The sequence below is a fragment of the Pleurodeles waltl genome, chromosome 4_2 (genome assembly GCF_031143425.1).
Source record: "Pleurodeles waltl isolate 20211129_DDA chromosome 4_2, aPleWal1.hap1.20221129, whole genome shotgun sequence".
Taxonomy (NCBI): domain Eukaryota; kingdom Metazoa; phylum Chordata; class Amphibia; order Caudata; family Salamandridae; genus Pleurodeles; species Pleurodeles waltl.
Window position 1 is genome coordinate 867,660,416 of NC_090443.1, and position 23,817 is coordinate 867,684,232.

The 23,817-nt window shown below is 40.9% G+C and overlaps 2 protein-coding genes across 3 annotated transcripts in view; one reads left to right on the forward strand and one right to left on the reverse strand.

Annotated features, from left to right (window-relative positions):
* Positions 1-16,123, reverse strand: part of MRPL37 (mitochondrial ribosomal protein L37) — a 62,943-nt gene extending 46,820 nt beyond the window's left edge. Inside the window, exon 1 of the mRNA XM_069232630.1 lies at positions 15,731-16,123. Coding sequence (XP_069088731.1) covers positions 15,731-16,040 — 310 coding nt within the window. The 5' untranslated portion in view covers positions 16,041-16,123. The remainder of the gene's footprint in view (positions 1-15,730) is intronic.
* Positions 16,124-16,718: 595 nt separating this feature from the next.
* Positions 16,719-23,817, forward strand: part of CYB5RL (cytochrome b5 reductase like) — a 188,875-nt gene continuing 181,776 nt past the window's right edge. The window contains exon 1 of one of the 2 annotated variants that reach the window (XM_069232632.1): positions 16,719-16,763. The gene's annotated coding sequence lies outside the window, so the exon portion shown is untranslated. Of the gene's footprint in view, positions 16,777-23,817 lie in introns of both variants that reach the window. The other variant, XM_069232631.1, reaches the window with a different exon arrangement.

Sequence of the window (23,817 nt, forward strand, 5' to 3'; positions counted from 1 at the left end):
TTGGTAACAAGGTCATGCCCCTCCAAACGAGTAGGCCTTGCAGACCCCCAGGGGTCATTGGACCACAGGTTAAGAACCACCCTGATAGAGGATATGCTGCATTTCTCTTTTCTAGATTTCAGATAGTTGGCACCTACCTTCCCACCTTTGTTTCCACTAGGGTGGTATGTTACTTTAATGCTTAGGCAGATATGATCTGCAAAGGTAGTACAACTCCTATTAACTTTAACATTTAGCTATAAAAGAGATTTGTATGTTGTTGGATGGTTGACTTGTATATACTTGTTTTCCAGAGTCTTCACTTGTTTAAGCATCTGCACAGTTTCTTTCTGTGATTCTTTTTGACTCACGAACACCCATTAAAGAACTGGTTTGTAGTTAGGGTTGCTTCATAGGCATTCCAGGGGATAATGCAGGTTATCCTTCAGTTTGAAAGTTTGTAGCAAACTGCTGTATGTGTTGGTAACACAATCTTTTTAGTTAAAAGTGCAGTACTAAGGTGTCATCCTTGGGGAACAGAGGAATTAGTCAATAGCTTGATGGTTATTAAAAATGGTGATTGGCATGAGAGAATCTCTGGATGAGCTTCTGTATCCATTAAGGAACCATGCATATTTCTATGTGAAAAGAGATACACTATTCCCATATTTGAGAAATGGGGGTACAAGAAGAATGTAAATTCCCTGACCTCTGGTTTGCTGATCTCTAAACATCTGTTAATTTTTCAACTTCAATTATTTTTTTAATGCTTTGTGAAACTTATTTTGAATGCATCTAGTTTTTAATTTCCTATAAAGCCTCAGTAGGTGGTGCAACGCCCACCTGGGAAAAGGTTACATTAATGGGGGACACCTTTAATTGGTCTTGCATGACTTTCAATAATGGAGCGTTGCCACATGTTGGAGCACACATGTTGATTAAGGAATAAGCACATTTGTCAATTTCAACAGAACCATAAATCCATCTATCCTTGTTACCAGACGTAGTTGTGAAGACTTGGGATTTACATTTTCAGTGGAGCAGAGCTGCACTGCCATTTTCCTCTGGTTGATGGGCCAGGCAGCCCATCAAAAGTGGGTTCCCCCTTTGAAGCCTGCCTCTGGACTCACCCACCCAAGCGGCCATCTGGGCAGAGGAATTTACACCTCATTGCTGTGGCACTGCCCTTTGTTCATTCACACATCTCTCCAGGCGGTCAGAAACCTGTCTGAATGTGTATTTCTTTGTGAGGCTGCCCACTATCAAAGTGACATTAATTTAGGCTTCGGCATCAGGTCGCATTTAATGCCACAATTAATTGGATACGTCACATGACCCACTATGGTAGTCCCATTCAAGGGTTAGCCAGCTATGTGATATCAGGCAACGGGGCTACCAACCTTACCCAAACAAAATGACAATTTGGAAATTTTGCCGCTAAGACATATCATAAAACATGCCTTACTTAGCAAAATAGTGCTCCCTGCCATAGGACTCGATAGGCCTTCCTCAGGGGAGACTTACATATAATGTTAAGGGATAGGGTTGCTTTGCCATAGGTTTAAATGGCAAAGTGAAACTGGCAGTGCAAACACTGCTCATCTAGTCTGCAGTGATAGGCTGGGAGCCATTTTGTATGTTGTCACATGAAGGGTGGCACAACAGTGGTCCAGCCCTGAGTGGCACTGTCTTACAAGCCCTGGGTACCATAAGGGGCGGCTCCTTCGCGAAGGAGCGTCGCCCTGCTGGATTTTTTTTAAAAGGAAAAATAAAATGATAATAATGTACGCTATGTTACTAACATTTTATTTTTCCTGGGAGTAAGGAGCGGGGCTGGGCGGAGGGGTTCGGAGGAGGGGTTTTGCAGCACAATGTGCGCATGTCTGTTTGGCTGGCCGTTTTGGGCCGGCCAAACAGGTATGTGCACTTTGCATGTTCTTTACCCAGCTGTATTGGACAGCCGAGTGGAGAACATGCACAGGCTCCCAGTACCTGTCTGAGCAGCGAAACAGGCCACTCAGACCAATCACAACACTGCTGTCATGCTGGTGACAGCACCGTCGTGATTGGCTGGGAGCATGTGTGCAGTGCAGCCAGGAAGAGGAAGAGGATGGAGGGGAGATGAACGCTTCTCCCCTAGCAGGCAATGTTTTTTTACATTTTTTATTATTATTATTTTTTCAACCCCCCCCCGCCGCCTCCCCCGTCCAGTCGCGCCCGCCACCCCCGTTCAGTGGCAGCTGCCACTAGTACCATATACTAGGGACTTATAAGTACATTAAGCCTTGCCAATTGGGTGTATCCAATTCCACATGCAATTTGTATGGGGTTAAAACTCTGGGCCGGACGTCTGGTTAGCAGGCCTCAGTGTACTCTCAGAGTCGAAAAACCAGCCGCATCAGTCCAAAAATGTGAGGGTGAACATGCTAAAAGAGGCATTTCCTTAATATATTGTAACTAAAGCATTGTGCGGTTGCACACTGTCATCTACAGGCAGGGCATTATCCATTGAACGGGCACTAAATTTGCACAGACATACAAAACTAGTAAACTAGATGATAATGTGTGGAAATAGGGTTTCAGTGAATATTTATCATTTGTGCATCACTAAGTAGTGTCTTAATCCTATTAAAATTTTAGGTTCCATCACACTTCAGAATTACAAAAAGATTATGAGCTATCCTACAGCCTTTCCTTTCATACTCCTTGTACCCAAGCAAGAGTGATACATAATTCACTTTAGTTTTCTTTCTCTGACTGAAATGCGAGAGGAGCTTGTAAACATCAATCCCCTTGTTAAAAACATAAGCAGCAATTCGTCAGAATGCAAAGTGTGAAATCTGACCTCTATCTGTGCAACAAATGTGACAAGATAATTACAGAATTTAAAGCCATTTTATTAATTTCTTGGACTTCCACAATCCAACAAAGAAAACAACTTGCAACCCACGACTTGGGAAACATTGTTTAAGTAGTGTAAGGTCCTAGCTCCATATCATGTTTGGGATCATTTCCTTCAGTTTTTTTCTTTGGGGGCGAGCAACAAATCTTAGGGAATTTAAAATGGGACTGATCCACATGAAATTTGCAATGATCCAGATGCTGAACAGCTCATGCATTTTGACAAATTATGCACAGATTTGTCAAACTGTGGCAAAGTCAATAGCAAACACACAGAGACCATTTCCTGGGTATGTCCAACTCAACCATAACTATTGCCAACAAAATAATAAGTTATACAACAGGTACTCTGTAGTTATGGTGATGTTAATGATGCTCCATTTATAAAGTGAGACTGTTACCCTAACAGGGTGTACTGGCAATGGAAGACTGAAAAGATGAGAAAATAGTTTATTGGCGCAACGGATGCCTTTACATCCTTGCTGAACCTAAAATGGTTACCTTCAACTCTCAGGTGAAGGGGGAGTTGATTCCAGAGTTTAGGGGGCCAGGAACACCATCGGCCTCCCATCCTTCCAATCAAAATTAATTTGGGAAACTGTGAACAAAAAGACATTGGTAGATTGTAAATGCCTGAAGGGCAGGTATCTCAGAAATTCATCTGATAAGATTTCTGAGCCCTGTTTATAGAAGGGTCTACAAGTCATACAAACAATTTTAAACATGACTCTTAATAACAGCAAGCCAGTGCAGCTGTTTAAGTTGTGATGCTTCGTGCCCACAAAGAGTCTTTCCACCTAATTTTGGACTTTCTAATGCTGTTAGGGTTTTTATCTGCAGGCCTACATAAAAGGACATTGCATTAGTCCAGGTGAGATAACATTGTGCGTGGAAAATAATTTTGTGAGTTTCAGTAGCGCCAACAGCACTTTGTGTAGCATCCAAAAATACATAAAACAAGAGGCAGAGACCGTGTTTATTTGCTTATCCATCGTAAGATCCTGCTCGGTGCTAGCCAAGATTTTTTGCTGATACTGGTGAAGGTGGATCTCCCAGTTCTATAGGCCACCAATCTGAAGAGAGGAAATTACCAGTGGACCAAAGTACAGTAGCTCTGACTTGTCCCTATTCAAATTCAAGGCATTGGCACACATCCACTGTGTCACGGAAACCACACACTCATGAAAGTACCAGTCTCTTAGGATTTGTCAACAAAAGAGACTACAAGTGTATAACACAAGGGATGACCCAAATTTTATCATCATGGCCAGCAGAGACACTTAGAAATAAAACAAAATGTGGTTCAGGATGGGCCTTGAGACACCCCTGCATAATAGAGATCTACTATTTGAGGAGAACGTTGACATCCCATCCTGACTGTTTGTGTATGGTTGGCTAAACACGAGGAAAGCCAGTCTGAGGCTTTTCCTTGCATGTCCAGTAAATGCAGTCTGTGCCTCAAGATGCAATGCAAATCTGTATCAGATGCAGCACTAAGATCCAACAGGATCAGTGTCGCACTACTACCACATCTAATGACATTGTAATATGATCCATCCAACCTTCACTTGACCCTTCAATGCCTGGATGTTACAGACCGACCTCCCTGCTCCACTCATCAGCAAAATTGTGGAGAAATTTGTCAATCAAAGTCTATCCGCATTTCTGGAGTATCAAGGGATCCTCAGCCATACTCAAACTGGTTTCAGAGTAGGGAACAGTATGGAAACTGCCATGCTAGCAGTAACTGAGGAACCTAAAGCAAGTTTAGATTCGAATTGCTCAGTGCCAGTTATATTTATAGACTTAAGAACTGCATTTGATATGGTATCTCATTCAACATTTATCAGAAGATTGGAAGAAGCCGGAATTACTGGTAATGCTCTTAAACGGTTAACCTCATTTCTAAAAAGCAGAAGTTTTCAGGTTTGGGAGGAATCATTCTGCTCAAATACACTGACATTGGAGCACGGGATGCCACAGGGCTCATCATCAAGCCCCACCTTATTCAATGTCTGTGTCCAGCGTTTGGCAGACATCATAACAGGATATGGATTTTCACTGGTAACTTATGCTAACAATACGCAAATAACCATCTTTCTGACACCAGATACTGCTGCTCTTTCCTCTCAGCTTAATGATTGCCTCAGAGATGTTACTGACTGGATGTCCAGCAGCAATCTGAAATTTAATGGAGATAAAATGGAGGTATTGGTGGTTGGCAATAAAGCCACCCTTTGGACTGAATTACAATGGCCGGACTATCTAGGTGACCTACCGCCTCCTAAAAAGGAAATCAAAGGCCTTGTCTTCTGGATCGACTGCCATCTTACCGTGGAGGCCCAGGATAAGAAATTAGCAGCTACCTGTTTTGGCCTAGTCAGGTCACTGAGAAAGGTACTTGGTTGGCTCCACAGGCCACTTGAAGGACAGTATGCCGGGAACTTGTGCTCTCCTGTCTTGACTACGGTAACTCAGTTTACCTGGAAAGCCCTTTGTATGTGATCAAGCGTCTACAAATAATACAGAATGCCACAACCTACATTCTCTTTAAGATTCCCAATCATCATTCAGTTTCTTCATCCTCAGCAAAACTGCACTGGTTGCCGGTTCACAAGAGAATTCAATTTAAAACTCTTTGTCTGGCCCTCTATGTGATATGAAACAACAGCTCCCTTCTAACTCAGCGGTTTTGTAAACATCAATCCCCTTGCTAAAAACATAAGCAGCAATTCGTCAGAAGGCAAAGTGTGAAATCTGACCTCTATCTGTGCAGCAAATGTGACAAGATAATTACAGAATTAAAAGCCATTTAATTAATTTCTTGGACTTCCACAATCCAACAAAGAAAACAACTTGCAACCCACGATTTGGGAAACACTGTGTAAGTAGTGTAAGGTCCTAGCTCCATATCATGTTTGGGATCATTTCCTTCAGTTTTTTTCTACAGCCCTAAAAGAACACTACGCTCCTCAGATCAGAGACTTCTCATTGTGGCAAAATTTAAAAAGACAAGGAGTGGAGGGTGTTCTTTTGCCCACCTCACACCAAAGCTCTGGAATTCGTTGTTCTGATCTCTGAGAACGACTAAAGAAGACACAAAATCTCAGATAATATTTAAAGCACATCTTTTTGAATAATCTGCTTTGCTTTTCTATTATGTGATGGACTTGACTTTTAGCGCTGAGAGACAAGTCTGGGTAGCCATGCGCTTTACAAATCTCATAGCATAGCCACGCGCTTTACAAATACCATAGCATAGCATTGCATCCATCACTGATACCAGAGCAGTCTCTGTGCAGTAGGATAATTTATATCCTGCTTGGGTTTTGTTAAGCAACTTATTAGTCTCAAAGGGCCAGATGTATGTAGGGAATGGTTTGAGATTAACAAATAGCACATTTTTGTGATTCGCTATTTGGTAATTGCCAACATGCATGTATAAATGTGTGTGTGAGTCCCAGAGGGTTTTAAAGAGACCTACCCCATGCATATTAATGAGGAAGGTCTCACTTTGTGACCCACTGGGAATCGCTAAAAATACAGAGATGGTGGCCTGCTGGGTCAGCAGACCACCATGGCTGTGACTACTTTTAAATAAAGCACGTTTTTTTTTTTTTTTTAATGCAGCCAGATTTTCTGAAAGCAAAACAGGATGTGTTTCAAAAAGAAAAATGAAAACTTTGCTTTTCAATGTTTAAGAGTAGGCAATGTAAAGGGATATCTTCCCATTTGCGAAAGGAGGACTGCCAACTTGAAGTTGATGGTAAAATGTGAATGTTTTGCGACCGCATTTCGGTCGCAAAACATTCAGACATACCACTGATATTCAGTATTAGAAGGTGATGCCATAAACACACCCCTCACTAATACTGAATTGTAAATCCAATGTGGGATTCAGTAATAGGTTACCGAATCGCAACTAGGGCTTGTACCTGTAAAAGCATTTTTCTGCTCGCAAACAACCTGATTCTGCAAATTGGGCCATTTGAGAGTAGAAAAATCCTTTGTAAATCTGGCTCCAAGTGACTTTTCAGTTGCTTGTCAATACCTCTGCATTGTTGCACTTAAAGACAATCTTGAAATCGGTCTATATTGCGATAGTTGGAGAGGGTACAGTGAAGGTTTTCTTTTTTTAAAGAGTACGGATGATTTGAGCATCACTTCCACTGCTGGGGGCAGACTGCGGACTTAACTGACAAACTGCCCAGCTCCATAAACACCGGTGCCAAAGTATCCACTGCCAAGTGGAACCAGGAGACATGACAAGGATCTATTGGTGATTCTAATTTTGTTAGCATTGATGCTTTTACTGTATTAGTTTGTAACAGTGCAAAACATGACCGTATTGAATGTAGAAAAGCCAGAGGATTATATATCCCCAAACTATTATAGTTCAAATTTGTACTAATGTTATTTGGATTCTCATTGAAGAAGGCTGAGAAAGCTTTGCACATATCCATGGATGCCACGGTCTCTGTTCTGGAGAAGGAGGGAAAACATAGGACATTGACTTTTCTAAAGACTTCCTGATCAGACTTCTCAGCCTCTGAAATTGTAATTGAGCAGTAACGTTTCTTAGTTGACCAGCAAAAAAGTTGAATAATTTTTCAGCATAAATTTATAGTCATTTATATCCTCCTTGGAAAACATTCTCTTGGTCTAGAATCTTACAACCTTTCTCTTAGCAGATGGCAATTCTGTAGCATACCAAGAGGCTGGAGCATCGTTTTGTTACTCTTTACTTTCAGTGGGGCAACAGACTCCAGTGCATCACTAATCTATGAGTCTCTATCGCCTGTTGAATTACATCCTCAGTGTGCTCCCTACACAAGGGATGGAAGTCATTCAGGGCTTTATTAAACACAGCCCCGTGACATTTGTCGATGCGTGTCCAATTGTCTGGGGCCCAGGAGAGCCTCCTGGGCTATGTTGTATTTTATCTTTCAGTTGGGAAGCTACTCCATACTGATCCGACACTAGCAGGTTAGTCAGAGTTCCTGCCGTCATTGAGTCTTCCTACTAAAAAAAAAAAAGTACATTAAAAGTCATTTTGTGTGTGTGTGGAGTAAGAAATTGTTGCACCAAGTTCAGTGCTGACATGGAGTGAAGCAAGTTCTTGATATCACGACTGGTCACCTCCCACCAAATACTAATACTGAAATACCCCATAATAGACAGGTTGGATGACTTTAATAGATATGGAGTAACAAAATCAGCAACGTTACTTTGGAAATTGGAGCAGTGAGTAGGTGGTGTATATATATATATATATATACACATACATACAGGCAGGTAGTGGTAGCTTTCTCTGAGCGTTTTATAGAAAAAACAGAGTTTCTGCCTGATTAAAATCTTTTAAGTTCACCTTTAAGATGTTTAGGTGCGGACTGGGAATTACTGCCAAATGGCCTTTTTTGCTGCATTGATAACTATGTTGTGGTTTAGAGTGTCCAATATGTATAGCATATGAGTAATGCAATCAGCTAGGTTTTAGTATGTTATATTTCAATGCATCTCTGTCTAGTGGGGAAATAGCTAGACAGTTGAGAAGAGTTAAAAAAAAAAAAATCTATTTAACCCCCCTGGGAATACTTGATCAACGATATCACAAAAATTACAGAATATCATTGTAACAAACCCGGCATCAAACTATAACTTTTTTCCAAAAGAGCCTTCAGCCTTACACAAAGGGTTATGATCACTGGGGGCTGGGTGCAGGCCCTGGTTGAAGTCAGTGGTTCTTTGCATGGTCATGAGGATTATGTGTATCAATACAAAACCCAAAAAATTCAAAGAAGACAGTCTTGTGTCAATAAGACTCACGGGTAAGTACCCAGAAAATCAGAATCAATAGTTAAACAAAGCATAAGTTCCTTTAAAAACGTCAGTTGAAGAGATGTTATGTTTTTGACTTAGAGTCTAAAAAACACTGGAATTTGTCGGTTATGGTAAGCAATGCAACCATAACTGATCACCATAACTACTCACAGATGTTATCACAAAGCACATCGATGATGACATTGATGACACCACCTGCCCAATGATACTTTTGATATATAAAATGTATTTATATTTGCTTTCAACATACAAAAACTGCCTTTCGCACAACCATAACTTACATCACAAACATCAATTAAGGTACTAAAGAAGAAATGAAAACAACACACAAGACATGTGTCCTGAACTCATAATATACAGACATATTATGTGCAGTGGAGATGTTAGGCTGAAAGTCCTTCAGTTTTTCGGACTTATTTCAAGAGTTTTTCCTCACATTCCTTTCTTTTTGGTATCTCCCTACTCATCTAGCTAGCAAGTCAGTGATGTCACTTAATAAGAAATGGTTGCCTTCTCAGCCGATTCAGGATATTCTTTGTTGATGGTCTGTTCGAAGCTCCTTCTTTTAAATGGATCCTCCATTAAAGGTTATTTTACAAGTTCTTCTATCTTACGTTCCAGCTTTTTACCAAGCATCGCCTAGTGCCTCTGAAGTGATGTAACTTAGAAAAAAGAAGATGCATTCCTCATCGGACGCAAGGTTTTCTTTATCTAGGATATGTCTGATGGTGAATATCCTAATATTTGTTATAGAGCAGGCATTTTAACAGAAAACAGGAAATATTTTCAATTTCATTACAAAGACGATTTAATATGGATTATGGTTTTTCTATTGTTTGCAGACAGTTTACAGGAAGAGTGTCACTTCTGGTTAGTGGCAAGAGCCTTCTTTTCCTGTAGCATATTCGTTTTGCCAGATTTGTTTGTGCTTGAGGCGAAATATCAAACAATCCAGCTAGCCTTATTTGGCGAAAGCTCTAAGATTTTATTTTCTGTCCATTTCCAAAGAAGAGAACCGTTTTTTAACAGTCCTGTTTATTCTTTGCATCATCAGCCATTTTAGTCACAGGTTGTCTGTAGTTCCAGCTAGACCCTGACAATTTGATTCCTTCTGATAACAAGTGACAATGTCAGATTTTTAGAAGAAATTCTGAACCTGTGCAGCCACAGAGGGACCCATAACATCAATCCCTACCTTTATCCAAGGTCTAGATGGAACCTCAAAAGAAGTCAAAGGAGGGGTTGCAACCTTCACATTTTTGTCTGCAGAAGAGCACACACCACAACCTTCCACCACCTCACTGATGTGTGCATCCATCCTGAGCCATTAGACAAAAATCACAAATGCGTTGTTTAGTGAAAGTCGTACCGAGGTGCCCCTTAGGAGCATTGTTGATTATACCGCATCTCAACTTATGAAAAGGAACCAATTTGTCAGACCTAAGTAACATCCCATCTTCCGTGGAAAGTTCTTCACTTACTTTAAAAAATGGCTGAAGTGTTGGAGGTATAAAAATTGGCTGAAGCATGGGAGGTAATACTGTTTCCCTCGGCCAACCATTTTTGAAGAGATCCAGCAATTGTTTTAACACCAGGTCCTCTGTTACAGAAAGTCTCCATTCATCCTCAGAACAAACACCCAGTTTAGGCACATTGATGGATGCAACCAAACAATCCTCAAAGTGTACATCCATAAATTCAGCCCAAACAAGTTCATTCACATCATTGCTTTTGTTTGGGAGCCAGGAAAGAAATTTGGCTTCGACATTCCACCAGCAATGTGTCAACATCAAATTGAAACTATAAAAGTGTAGTATTGTATTGTATTGTAATCGTATTTATATAGCGCTTACTACCCCTGACGAGGCGTTGAAGCGCTTTTCGGTGAGTAGCACGCTACTCTGGAACCCAACAAGAATTAGTGATGGATTAGATAATCTCAAAATCCTTGGCGTACAACATTTACCTCTACCACCACCCATGATAGATACAAAAGGTTTGGGGTCTGTCTGTAAACAGACCCACTTATCCCAGATGTAGCAGCAAAACTTTTGATAGTCTAAAAACACGAAAATCTTTCTCGATTACGAAGTATTGCAGCTCTGCATCACGTAGAACTCTTGAGGCGAATGCAATGGTAAACTCCACATCTCCCTTCTTCTGTATGAGCACAGCTCCCAAACCCACCTTGCTGGCATCAACTGTGATACAACACTGTAAAGAGGATCAAACAGTGTGAGAGCTTTACTCTCACCCAACTGAGACTTAATCCAAGTAAAGGCTTCAGAACAAGCCCCACCCCAACTAAACTTGGAACCATGCCTGAGCACACTACTGATGGGTCTTGCTTTGGATGCGTATTCAGGAATGAATCGTGGGTAGAATTCACACGGCCCTAAGAAAGCCTTGACTCCACACTTATCAACAGGGGGAGGAGCTTCTTCAATGGACTTAATCAACCTGGCCTGGGTCTGATGCCATCTTTGGAAATCACAGGTCCCAAACACTCTACCTCACTACATATAAATAGGCACTTCTTTCTCTTAAGTGTAACACAAAAAATCTCGAGATCCTTTTTCAGAATTATGTTGTGTGTGATTACATCTTTTGCAAAAATTAGCGCATTGTCTTGGAAAACCAAAACACCCTGCACTTTTAACATGTTGTACGTTATTCTTTGGAATACCTAATGGCATACGTGATACTGGAATGTCCCCTTTGGGAAGACAAACGCTGTGAAGTGTCCTGACTCCGGGTGCAAAAACTCTGGTGTGATATGCTGAAGCAAGGTCAAGCTTTAAAAATAAACTTGCCTGTGCAGTGTGCGCAAAAATGTCATTAAATTTTGGTAACAAGTGAGAGTCTACCCAAATTTCCTTATTTAGTAACTTCAAAATCGACCCACACACGCTGTTGGCCACTACACTTATGTGCAACCACTAATGGGAACAACCACAATAATGACTCAACAGGTTGGATGATCCCCTGTTCACACAACATTTTAAGCTCTTTCGCAAGATCATCTCTAACACTGTATGATACTCCATGTAACCTGTGCTTGACTGGAACCGCTCCTTCCTTGACCTTGTGTTTGAAAACCTTTATTCTACTGAGTGCATCTGAAAAAAAACTTTAGGGAACTTATGGCTCCACTTCTCTGAAATATCATCCCATTCCACCACCAGAACTTGCTCTTTGTGATCAGGTCTGAGGACCATCCCAAATAAGCCTTGGTGAGACCACCTCAGAATTGTCAGCCCCTTTACAGCAACGTAAATTTTACCTTCAATTCTCCTGCCCTTGAATTCATGTAAATCCTCTATGTACCTTGTATGTCATAGTGATCCTTGCTGCTGAGTCAGCTAAACGATTTATGGCCATATGTACGAACACATTTTCCCATTGACACAGAATGGGAAAAACCCTTTGGTACATCTGGCCCTTAGTGTTTTTTCACCCACACATGTCCACAATAGGATCAACACACAATGAAGGATCTCCATAAATGGGACTGACCTTCTTATAGTTATGGGTGTTATTAGAACAGGAATCTTCATTGCCCACACTAAGCACCAGATCATTCACACCTTCAATGTCAAACTCAGAGCCATCCTCACAATTGGACTTCGTCACACACGCTTCTAAAATGAGGGTATTATTACTTTTCTTCTGGCAAACCTTAGCAAAATGCCCTAAAGTTTTGCAGTCATTACAGGTGACATTTTTAGCACACCAAACTTTCGAATTTTTACCATGTGGAGGATTCCTACAACTGAAAAACATATTGGAGAATGGTGCTTCCATTTTAGAAACAGAGGGTTGTTACAATTATTTTTCATGTGAAATTCGGGCTTTTTTCAAGATGATTTGTCGGATTTAACTACATTCACTGATTCTGGAGGTTTCTCCTCAAGTTCCTTTACTGATATTTGAAAAATCCCAATGCCTTTTGCTGCCTTGATGGCTTCATGCAAGGATGAGTCCCCCATAGATAAAGGTTTTTGATGGATCTGTTTGTCTTTGCACTGGAAGCGACCTGATCTCTAATCAGCTGATCTGTGAAATTTGCAAACTGACATTGTGAGGCAAGTCTGCACAGTGCTGTGAAGTAGGTATCCATGTTTCCCTCAAACCTCTTATCTTGGATTGTTTATCAAAACTCATTTGTTCGGTTTTTTGGCACCTACTTGATACTCATCCAGCACTTCACCCTTATCCAACATCAAGCCAGGTAAATACCTGAATATGGATCTTCCTTCAAAATCTAATGTGTAAAATCAGACATGTTTTCCTTTCTGCACCTAAAAACGTCTGAAAATGTATCAAATCAAACCATACTGACCATATGACTGGGCGATCTCCAGGAGAGTCTTGAAATGATGGAGGCAGAGCCACTGGTTGCATGATAAAACCGAGAATTTCCAAATAAAATTGCTGCAACGAATGCTAATACTACTGTTTTATATAGGCAATAAAAAAACAACTTTCTACATGCGAGATTTTTAAACTGACCAAAGAAAGCAGAGAGACATTGGCTGAGAAGAGAAAATTTAGTGAACAGAATGAGAAAAGGGTGCAAGGACTGAGCAGAGGAAAGAAAAGAAGAAGAGTAAAGGAAGGAGAAAAGGAAGGGCAAGTGCTGATGGCAGAAACAGATAGAGAAGAGGTGGTGTAGAAAGTGGGGTTAACAGTGTGTCTGAATCTAGCATGATGGAAATGGAACTTATGAGCTACAAGATGCCAAGTGGCAACTATTGCTGAGGAAGTGAAAAGGGAAAAAGACCAATAGGAAAAGTCGCCGAGAAGGAAACATTGAAACGATATGAAGGAAATGGCAGTACAGATGGAAAAGGAGAAAGAAAGATGAATTATGGACTGTAGAGTGAGGGTGCAAGCAAGGTTTGAGCAGAAGATGATAATGGGAGAGAAAAAAAAAAAATCAAGGAAAATCAAGAAGAAACAGGGAAGAAAAAAATCGCTAATGGAACAAATATAAAAGGTAGATGAAAGTAAATGGAGGAGATGGGTATCAGGGAAAGGTTCAGGGGTGAAGGATAGGGTGATTTAATACACACAGCAATGGAGGAAGGGATATGGGCCAATAGAAAATAGGAAGCAAAAGGGTCAGAGAGTTGGTTAAGGTGCGTAGGTAAAGGACCAAAAGGCACAGATGGATTGTGTACTGGCTCAGTGGAGAATGGATTCACTCAAAATAGGTGGAGAAAGACAAGAAAAGGGAGAGCTCAGTTGAAAAGTGTAGATACTGAAGAAAGAAGGTTGAGGAAAAGAAGATAAGGGGCGAATAATGGTCACGAGCAGAGTGGTAGGGACACAGAAAGATAAGTTGCGTATGGAAGAAGAGGAGGTGTATGAAGCATTGACTGAGGAAGATGAGGACAGCAGTGGTGAATAAGGTGAACAAGGCAGCTGGAGAGGTGTCCCTAGGTGGGATACCTTCATGGCCGATCACAACTGTAATGATGCTCCCAGATTACTGGATGCAGAAACACCAAGCCTGATTTTTACCAGCAGGAAAAGCCAAGCAGGGAAAGTGTGTGCAGATTTAGACAGCGAAAGCAGGCACAGCCAGCCTATCTGCCTGACCTCTCCTACACAACAGGGTGACTAAACAGCCCACATCCTGCCCTTCCTCGCCCTCCCACCACTGCCCCCTTACCATGCTCCCATTTAGCGCCTGTTCGGAGCAGGCGGATGATAAATGGGAGCAGACGTGTTCACAGGCATGTTCCCAGAATCGGAAACAGTCATACAGATTTGGAGCAGGTAACATAAGGTGTGCATTTTTATTCCAAATTATGGACACAATGGCTTGTAATTCCAGGGGTGCAATTACCAGCTGGAACTTGTGATTTGAGATCAAGCAATTTTGGTATCCTTGCACTGTGAAACTTGTAATAAACACATAAGTGTGTTGTAAGGGGGTTAAGGAACAGAAAAGACAGTGAATGGTACAAAATGACTAAGTAGCCAACTTAATCCTTGTCATTACAGACTTAGCATCCAGAAATTGACTTTCTTCCAGCCACTTAATGCATTCTGAGGTACTGTACTGTTGCCTACCCTAAGGAGTATTTAAAGGAATGCTGAGAGGTGGGTGACAGAAGATCGACAGGCTTTGGGAAGCATAATGAGAGGGAGAAAAGAGGGTGACATGAGGTTGAGGGAAACCGTATTCTAGCAACGAGTTTGACTGAAACAGAAAGCCCAGCAAAAGATGTACAGGACCAACAAATGCAGCCTACTTCTATGACATATCTAAATGAGCTGCACAAATCGAATGAAAACCTGACATGCATAAAGATAGCAGATTAATCTCATATTTTCCTCATACCCAAGTGCGTGGATGTTTTTGAAAGGCACTATGAAATTATTTATATGTACGCGTGACTGTTTCATAACAAGAAAAAAACACTACAGGCCGAGTTAAGGATTTATAGTCCACAACACATCACTTACAGCTTAATGGAACAATGACCTAATGATTTGTTATATAACAAAACTAAAGGCAAGTTGTCTAATTTGCTGATACTACGATGGAATGTTATTGTAAACATTTTACAATGGGGATTTTAATTATTTTCACTTATATCATTCGAGTGATTTGTTTTAAATTGTAACTGGCTGATGTTGTTGGGGTTATAGATCTAATTTCCCGTGATTTCACCAATAAGGCTAGCCACTTTTTCAGTCGAGGTTAGGGACTTCGCATCAACTAACCCTAGCTCTTTAGCAAACAGAAATTTGCATTCTGGAACTTGTAGTTTTGCCCTTCGCGGTCTTAAATAAGCTCCAAAAGCCTAGCATGCAAAACACTGTTTGGTAAAACGCCAGGGCCAACTCAAATTGTAACGCGGGTCAACGGTGTATTCTGGATAATGCTTGTGTCAAATATGTTACTTGCGTCACCTTATAACTGGAATCTTCCGATGTTTTTTACGCTCTCTACACCACATTCAACCCTTACAGTCTTCACTGCCCGTCCTCTCACCTTCTAACACTTTAGTCTTTTGGTGGAAGATATAGCACGGCTGAGTCTTATACAGCGGCATGTTTTCCAGCCGAGGCCCAAGCTGATGGTGGGGGTCGTGCCAGCCCTTGTCCCATACCATGGGCTTGGGCTTTGCCAGTTCAGGTATGAAGTGCATCCTGTCAGCGTAGGTGATGGGTTCCAGGCCGGGGATGTCATACTCCTTTTTCTTTGGGGGGATGGGGGCGCCTCTGCCGGCGCGGACCGGTTCCAGGACTTTCTTAAATGTCGCCCACCGGTTGAGGTACAACTTAGCCAATGTACCTTCCATCTTTACGATGGGTTCAATTCTCCCCACTAAAATGTCACTGCATGGGCGCCGCCATGTTGTGTATCGAAGGAGGGGCAAAAGACACAACACTGTCAGCAAGAGCAATGAAGGACATTCTTACCGTCTCTTTGTGGGGGCCATCTTAGGGTGATGTGGATTGTGGCAATCCAATATGCCTCAGATAATGTACCATGTGCATTAAGTAATGGTGTGCACTACACTTTAAGACTGCATATACGATTAATGTTTGTTGAATAACAAGTAGGTTTTCTATACAATTTCAATTTTTAAGCCTATAGTAACTTTGTAAATTGCTTTTTCTTCAGATGAACATTTCCATGTTTGTATATTATAAACCTCCCACTACATTGAAGCCGCCGCCTCCTACAATGGCACTGTGATCACAGAATTCCGTTTTAGGAATGCACATTTTATTTAAAATTTCGTATAACGCTGTTAGAACCAGCTGCACGATTATTTATTTTTCATGTTACTAAACCAATTATATTGCCCTGCAAACATTTATATGCACTTTTATCATTAAACGTCCTTTACCTTGTTCACTATCAGTACGTGATGTGCTAATGTGGCGATACAAGCTAGTTATCTTAGTATGGCCGCCAATTTCGATAGGGTGACCGGCTTTTGTTTCTGCCCTCGCCTCTTTCTACTTCCATCCCACCTTGATCCTGTACTACTGTATCTTCTCTCGCTACGATAGAGGTACTTGTGCGAGGTAACGCTTGATGTGGTGTACTTAGCGTTGTTAGGGGTCTTTGCTCTGATGAAAATTAGAGATGTTACCACAAAATGAGACTTTGCTTATATGACAGTTCAGTGTTTTCAGTGGTCATGTGTGACATTTCAATGGCTTATGTGTAACACTGAGTCACACGCTATCGGAATTTGTGAAACGCTGTTATGTCCAAGCAATAAGATACGTTTTTTAAAAATGTCTCTTTGTGTGATGTAATGGTTCAGGCATTGCTTTAAAACACATAAAAGTTTCCTTAAGTGCTTCATCGCCTCCTCAGGGATATAGTAACATATAAATGCATTTTTTTAAAAAATGGAAAGTCGCTAAGTCTACTTCCAGACATTACAGACCAGCACTTGGATGCCTATCATGGTACCTTTTACAGAGCCCATCATAGTTTCCTCCCCACCACCTAGTTTCTTTAACTGACTTCTAACAAAACCCACCATCGCCTTTTTTTCTGGGAGCAGTTCACCCTCTCTTCAAACATAGATCCCTCAACTAGTTTAAGGATAGGGTGTCAAGGTCTACTTCCACCAACCTTGTATCAGCTGTTGTGCTGTGCAGGTAATGCTTTGTTTAAGCTGAACGTATTGTTCTGTTCAAGAAGGAAGTTGGAACTGGAACTTGCAGATCCTGCAATTGTCAGCACCCTTTGCAGAGGCCACAGAGGAGACGGGCTCTTGAAGTTCTTTGCCACTGGTTCCAGTAGTCCATCCTACTACGGCCCTGCAAAGTGGGCAAAGTACACCCTCTCCACACATGACTCTCAGGGTTGCAAAAGCGAGCAGGTAAAAGCTTTTCAGGGAGGTAGTGTGGGGCAAGAGCCCGGAACGCAACAGTCACCCTACAGGCACAATAACATATTGTCCAGCGAAAGTACTTTAATCACATAGCGAAATTAAATGATACACAGTGCAACTAGGATTCCCAGTTACAGGCTTTCGATCCGGTTTGCAATTTCAGCCAAGTGCTGTCCTCCTTTGGTACCTCCACCTCTGCTACAAGGGTTTCTTAGTGGCTATAATTACAGATGTATACCTTAGGTGTTTGCATGAATTAGACACAGGCACAGTTCACTTAAAAGTGCCCTAAAGTCTAAAGAACACATTGTCCTCCTCCTCCTGGACAGTCTCCTGCAGGGCGAGGCACACACCCTCCCTCTCTCAGCAGGTAGGCTTCTAGGATCTAGACAGACCCTTAAGTGGAAAGTGCAGACTTCAGGGGATGTCCCTTTACTTCTGTGAGAAGGGCTGTCAGGCAGACAACAGCCTTGCTCACCCAGCTGTCCCTTGAGTGTTTTCTGGAGCACTCTCTTCCTTGGCCATGAAAAAATAGGAACTGCAAAAAAGTAGGATGTTTGGATCCCACTTTAATACTAATTTTCCTGTCATGCCATGTGTATTCATTGTCTAAGGTTTCAAAACTGGTTCGAGTTAGTGCACTTTCAAATGCCATTATCTGGCTATTCCTCAGACACTTATTCTACAAAATGAGGCAAACCCATATTAACCCTTAGACCTCGGTTGGTAAATGATAAGTACAAATTTGGTCACTCAGGGGAAGTAGATGCCTAGACTTCCACGGCACTTAAGTTCACAGAAACGTCTTATATCGAGGTATAATGTCCTTAGATTCGTTCGTATTTCTTGTTTATTTCTTTTATCCAGAAAGGTCTAAACATTTATAAAAGACTTAAACATTTCAAAATATTCTCTTCAAAGGTGCCCCTGAAATAACGGTACAGTGAAAGTGATTAGTGTGATAATTAAAGTGACAGAGTGTAATATACAATATATACAAGATGTGGTTAAAAAGCATAAGAAAACAGTGAACTTCAAGAAGACCCCTTTATTCCAGGTGTCTTGAAGTCACCTTGTATATTTAATCCACATTTAAATCAACGTTTCGACCCTATGTAAAGACATTAATCAACAACAGGTCATCTTCAGGACTGAAAAGTTCTTTATGCCGGTAGCACCTTAATAAAAATGAAATAAACATTCCTTTTATGAACCTCTCATAAATGATTTCATCCATATTTCAATATCATCTTAACGGATGCCAGCCCAAAAAAAAAAAAATCCCTCACCTATTATTCAAGATTTTAACAAGTGTTTCATAGTAGTTATCAAAAACGTCTGATTGTTTTTCTGAAACAAAATAGATAAATTACCTTTAAGCAATTTGGCAGTTAGTGAGTATCTCATTTTAAAATTTATTGCCATATATATCATCGGCATCCATTGTTGCCTAGGTCCTCCCTATTTTACTTTTATTTCTTGTTAATGAATACCTTACAGCCTTATCTAGTTTGTCTATTGGGCTTCTATATCACCACATATACTCAAATATTAATAATTGTCATTACTCACTTGAATTTCAAAATATTTGGCAAATAACCATCTAAGTGGTCTCACTTCTTGGCTTCCGCAGAGGCACAGAGCCACAACTTCATTTAATATCCTTCTGCAAAACAGGACAATTCTTTTCTAAAATACTGGGCACAACCCGAGTTATATCTCTAAACATAATTCAGCTTGTTTTCATGACTCTCTGTACTTGCTTGAGAGAGATCAGCTAAGTACTCCAAGTACGATCTAATTAGTCAAAACACATACAAGCGCAATATATCGCTCCTATATAACAAATAAATGTCCTTACACATAATTAATTTATTTAATTAGTTCTGTGTGAAAGCTCAGGAGACAGCATCTGACAGCCTCCGAGCACTTCAAAAAATATATGGCGAATGTGTCCTTGCATTTTTATTGATGAAAAATCCTCTTTCTGGCAAGTAATATATCTAAAATACCAAAATGTATACACAAAGTATCTTTGTATTTACCTTACTTATTCGGATTTCTCTGTCTGCACTCACAAGAAGACGGCGCTTGTATCTAACCGCGCGCGCCAAAGCAGACCGGTTAAATAAACTACAGGTCTGCGTGGCGTGTGTCACTCTGATTGCCCGCGCTCTCTTTCGCGACCCTGTGCCCTCACTGTTGTTTTAGATGGTCCGACCAGTAAAACTATGCACATGGATCCAAAATCTTGAAACATCAAATCGATATACAGTCACTATTTTTTTCAAAATACAATTAAAAACAAAACATGCTTTTTTGTAAAACTTGTTTTTTTGTAAAGACCAGTACACCACACCCCAAGACAAACATAGAATACTGACTGTGTGTCTGCCTCTTGGGATGGTGCCACCCGTAGAGGAGTGTAACACCTGGTGAAGCATCTTTGCATGCATTTATACTAGTACACATGGCAGGCCTACATTGGCAGTTCTCCCAGACGTACTTGTACAGGTACAGAATGAGCATGAATCTGCACCAACTCATGACTTAGGAATGAAGTTAAAGAGGAACCTTTCAACAGTCTAATCTATCATTCTAAGCAACATTCAGGGAGAAGCCTCAGTTCTGGCCATATGCCAGAGACTAGACTTGGTTCCAGTTCAAGGCCATGAATGGGAACTACCAAAAATAATTGCGGAAATGTATGCCTCTTTAGGACTTGAAACCTTGGGTACACAGCCTGGTAAAACACATTTAAAGCCTAAAAATACCACTGAGGGATCCATTAAATTGAAATCTGCAATGGAAGGGAAGAGAAAACAGAGGGACATAGAGAAAAAACAGAATGGTGAACCTGTTTCCAGGAATCCGGCAGTAGTTGTTACAATGTACCGGGCCGCAAAAAAACAAAAAAAAACTGAACAATATCAGTATTCTGATAGTTGAAGTTCATGTTCTTTTCAGGACACTGACAGGAGAAGAACGCAGAGGAGGAGTTGATCTGAATACAGAAGGAAAGAGCAGTACAGTAGAAAAAGTGAAGCAGGACACAAGACTGACGTCACCTTAAAGAGGGAGGAGAAATATTGGACTCTAAAACCCATTAAAGAAGAAGAAAGTAGCAAGACTTTCTAGAAAACATGATGATACAGCTATGAGTCCTCCTGCTTGACTGAACTTTGGCTGGAGCACTTCTAGACAGTGCATCAGACCCTCAGAGGTTTCTGGATCTGAATCTAACTGATGAATTTATACAAAGCGAGACTTCATTTAAGCATTTGAATCCTCCTAATAGAGTTTATCATTTAAATATACACTTTGAAGTGTATATACCATGTATCATTAAAGCAGTCTTCTGGTCACAATTGTCCAATACTTATGACATCATTCTACATAAAGAAGACTGGCCTCCAGTCTTTATTAGGGGAGCACCCCAGGAGGAGAAAGTAATAAGAGTAGCTTTAAGAGATCAGGGAAACCTAAACCAGTTAATGGGCTGTAGGACAGGCTCCGGCCCTATCCAGAAATCAAGCCGGGTGGGACAAACCTTCAGATCCACATTTTATTCCCTTATGCTGTGAGCGTCAAGCACAGGCACAATACCCTTTAAAGCCAGAAGCAAAACGTGATATGCAAGCAATATTAGATTATTTGCAGTAACGGCATAATAGCGCCTTACCTGTCATCAATGAACAGGCCCCTTTTTCCTATTTCCAAACCAGGTGGCTTCTATCGGATAGTTTTAGACTACAGGAATTGAAATTCACATACACAAACTTATGCATTGCAAAAATGCACATAGCACAGGTTTAATGATGAACCTGGTGCAGAAAAAATGCAAAACGACCCTTGATATTTCCAGTGGTTTCTTCAGTCAAAATATACCGCATGGAAATAGATATCTGCTCGCCTTTAGTTACAAAGGTGTGCAATTCTCATTTTGACGCTTGCTTTTGGGCTATAAAAACAGTCCTTGCTTGTTCTCAGTGCATATTATGGAGATCGTACAACCAAATTCCAAGGTATTGTAATACTTTAATGATATCTATATTACTGATGGCAATGTGGATTTACACCTGACAAGGGTGGACAGAGTTATAAGCATATTAACATCACATGGTTACAAAATTAATTTTAAGAAATCGAAGATTACCTATGTTGGCCTTTTTAGAGTATGAGTTACCTTGCGAGGACAAGGGCCTAGATGTGGACTTCCTTCAGAAGTGTGCTATCCTGCAGCATCCTGATACAGCGAAAAAGTTGCAAACCCTGCTGAGATTTCTAAACTTTAGACCTACTTATTTGCCTCACTATGCTGAGCGAGTAAAGTCCTTGTATGATCTAAGTTCTGCCAGGGTTTCAGTCGAACAATGGACTAGCATGTACCCTGATATCCTCTTTGCTCTACACAGACAGACATGCTGAACACTAAATATTTGCAAATTAGGGATAATAGGACCAACCTAGTTGTCAGAGCCATACCCAGTCACTATGGTTATACAATGAGGGACAGACTAGCCCTGTTGCTTGGAAACCCCACTTGTATTCATTGACCGAAGCATGTTTTGCTTCCATTGAAAAACATCCTTGTAGCTGTGCAGGCCTCTATCTTGAAGAGGGCACTTTTGCACAGGGAGACATATTATTGTTGTTTCTCTCGTTCTGGCACTAGAGCCAATCCTCGAGAACTACACTCAAGGTGGGTCCAGTGGGCCTCTTCTTCAGGTGTAGTGTAGGTAAAGTTTAAGTATGATCCCACTCTTCATAGACAAACTTTTCTCCAATATAAACAAAATGTTGCCTCAACTCAAACTACCGTGCCTATCGAGTCATACCACAGCACATTCTACACAGATGGCTCTGGCCACCTAGCGATTAGGAACAAAATACAAATACTCTGCAGCCTGCGTGTCAGTGCAAGGAGTAGTGTAAAGTGTTGAATTTCATCCGCCACCCACCCACACTAAAATCCTATGTGATGGCACTGTATAGCTTGCAGAATTACATGCCCTGTTACTTGAATTACAAAAGGCTGTCTCATCTTTTCCCGCGCTTATTATGTCCGACTCATCCTTCTGTGTGCATGGACACAATGTTGACTTTCAGCATTGGTGTTTGAATGGATTCAAGGATTCATAGGGAAAACCTATAAAGAATAAACAGTTTTGGGGAACATAGCTATCTTACAAGATAAGCTTCCATTGGTCTATGTAAGGCACACTTTGCGTCATAAGCATGATGGCATTCACGCTAAAGGACACGGTGCAGGCAACTTAACTGCTAAGGCTCCAATCCTCACTGCTAGAGTAGCAGTCCAATCTAGATCTCAAACGAAGATCGACACAGATATCTTAACATCCATAAATGCAACGAAACAAAGGGAAAAACGTCCTGCAGGCTTTTCTCTAAAGTACTATACCCTTATTTTGGACAACATTCCTGTAGTCACTCTACCAGCACATTTGTGACATTTGTTAACTGTTGGCGCCCATCGTACACTCAGTGGTAATATATTGATTGAGTACTTTACCATTGCCAATTTTGAAAGTACTTGTGAAAAGACAAGAACATTCACCTGCATTCAATAGTAATCTCAAAATAAGACCACGTTAACCTGGCAACTCAAATAAAGCAAAACTCTACATCACACTAACAGTTCAGGGTGGTCAGCAATAAAGTCATTAATCCATTTGGGTTGCACGTAGCCTTAGTTAGATGCGTTTACAGCATGCCAATGGCTTTGTTGTCACTTGAATGTTTATAGGGCTAGATGAGGAATGATGGTGAAGACAGCCATTAAAATGCAGAAGCTATTGTGGTTATCCAAGACCCCTTGGTTTCTGGAGGCTTCTTTAATAGCTTAGGAAGTGGAAAAGACGGTGTGTGTGTGTGTGTGTGTGTTTGTGTAGAGGTGTGTGTGTGTGAGTATGTGTTTGGTAACTAAGAGTATGTGAAGATACTGTGATAGGGAGGATATTTATACCTATTAAGCCTTGTGTGGGGTGATAAGGCTGTTTCAGGCGGATGCTATTAGACTCTCTGTCATAGGTTTTCCAATAGCATCCAGAGATATGAGATAATTTAGACAGAGATGTATCTGAGAAACCTGACTTTTTAAGCCTCAGTATACATCCCCTGAAGTTTCATGTCCCACTTTACAAATTTAAACTACTCTTTTTGACACAGCTTAGTAAAATGTTCAGAGACAGTGCAT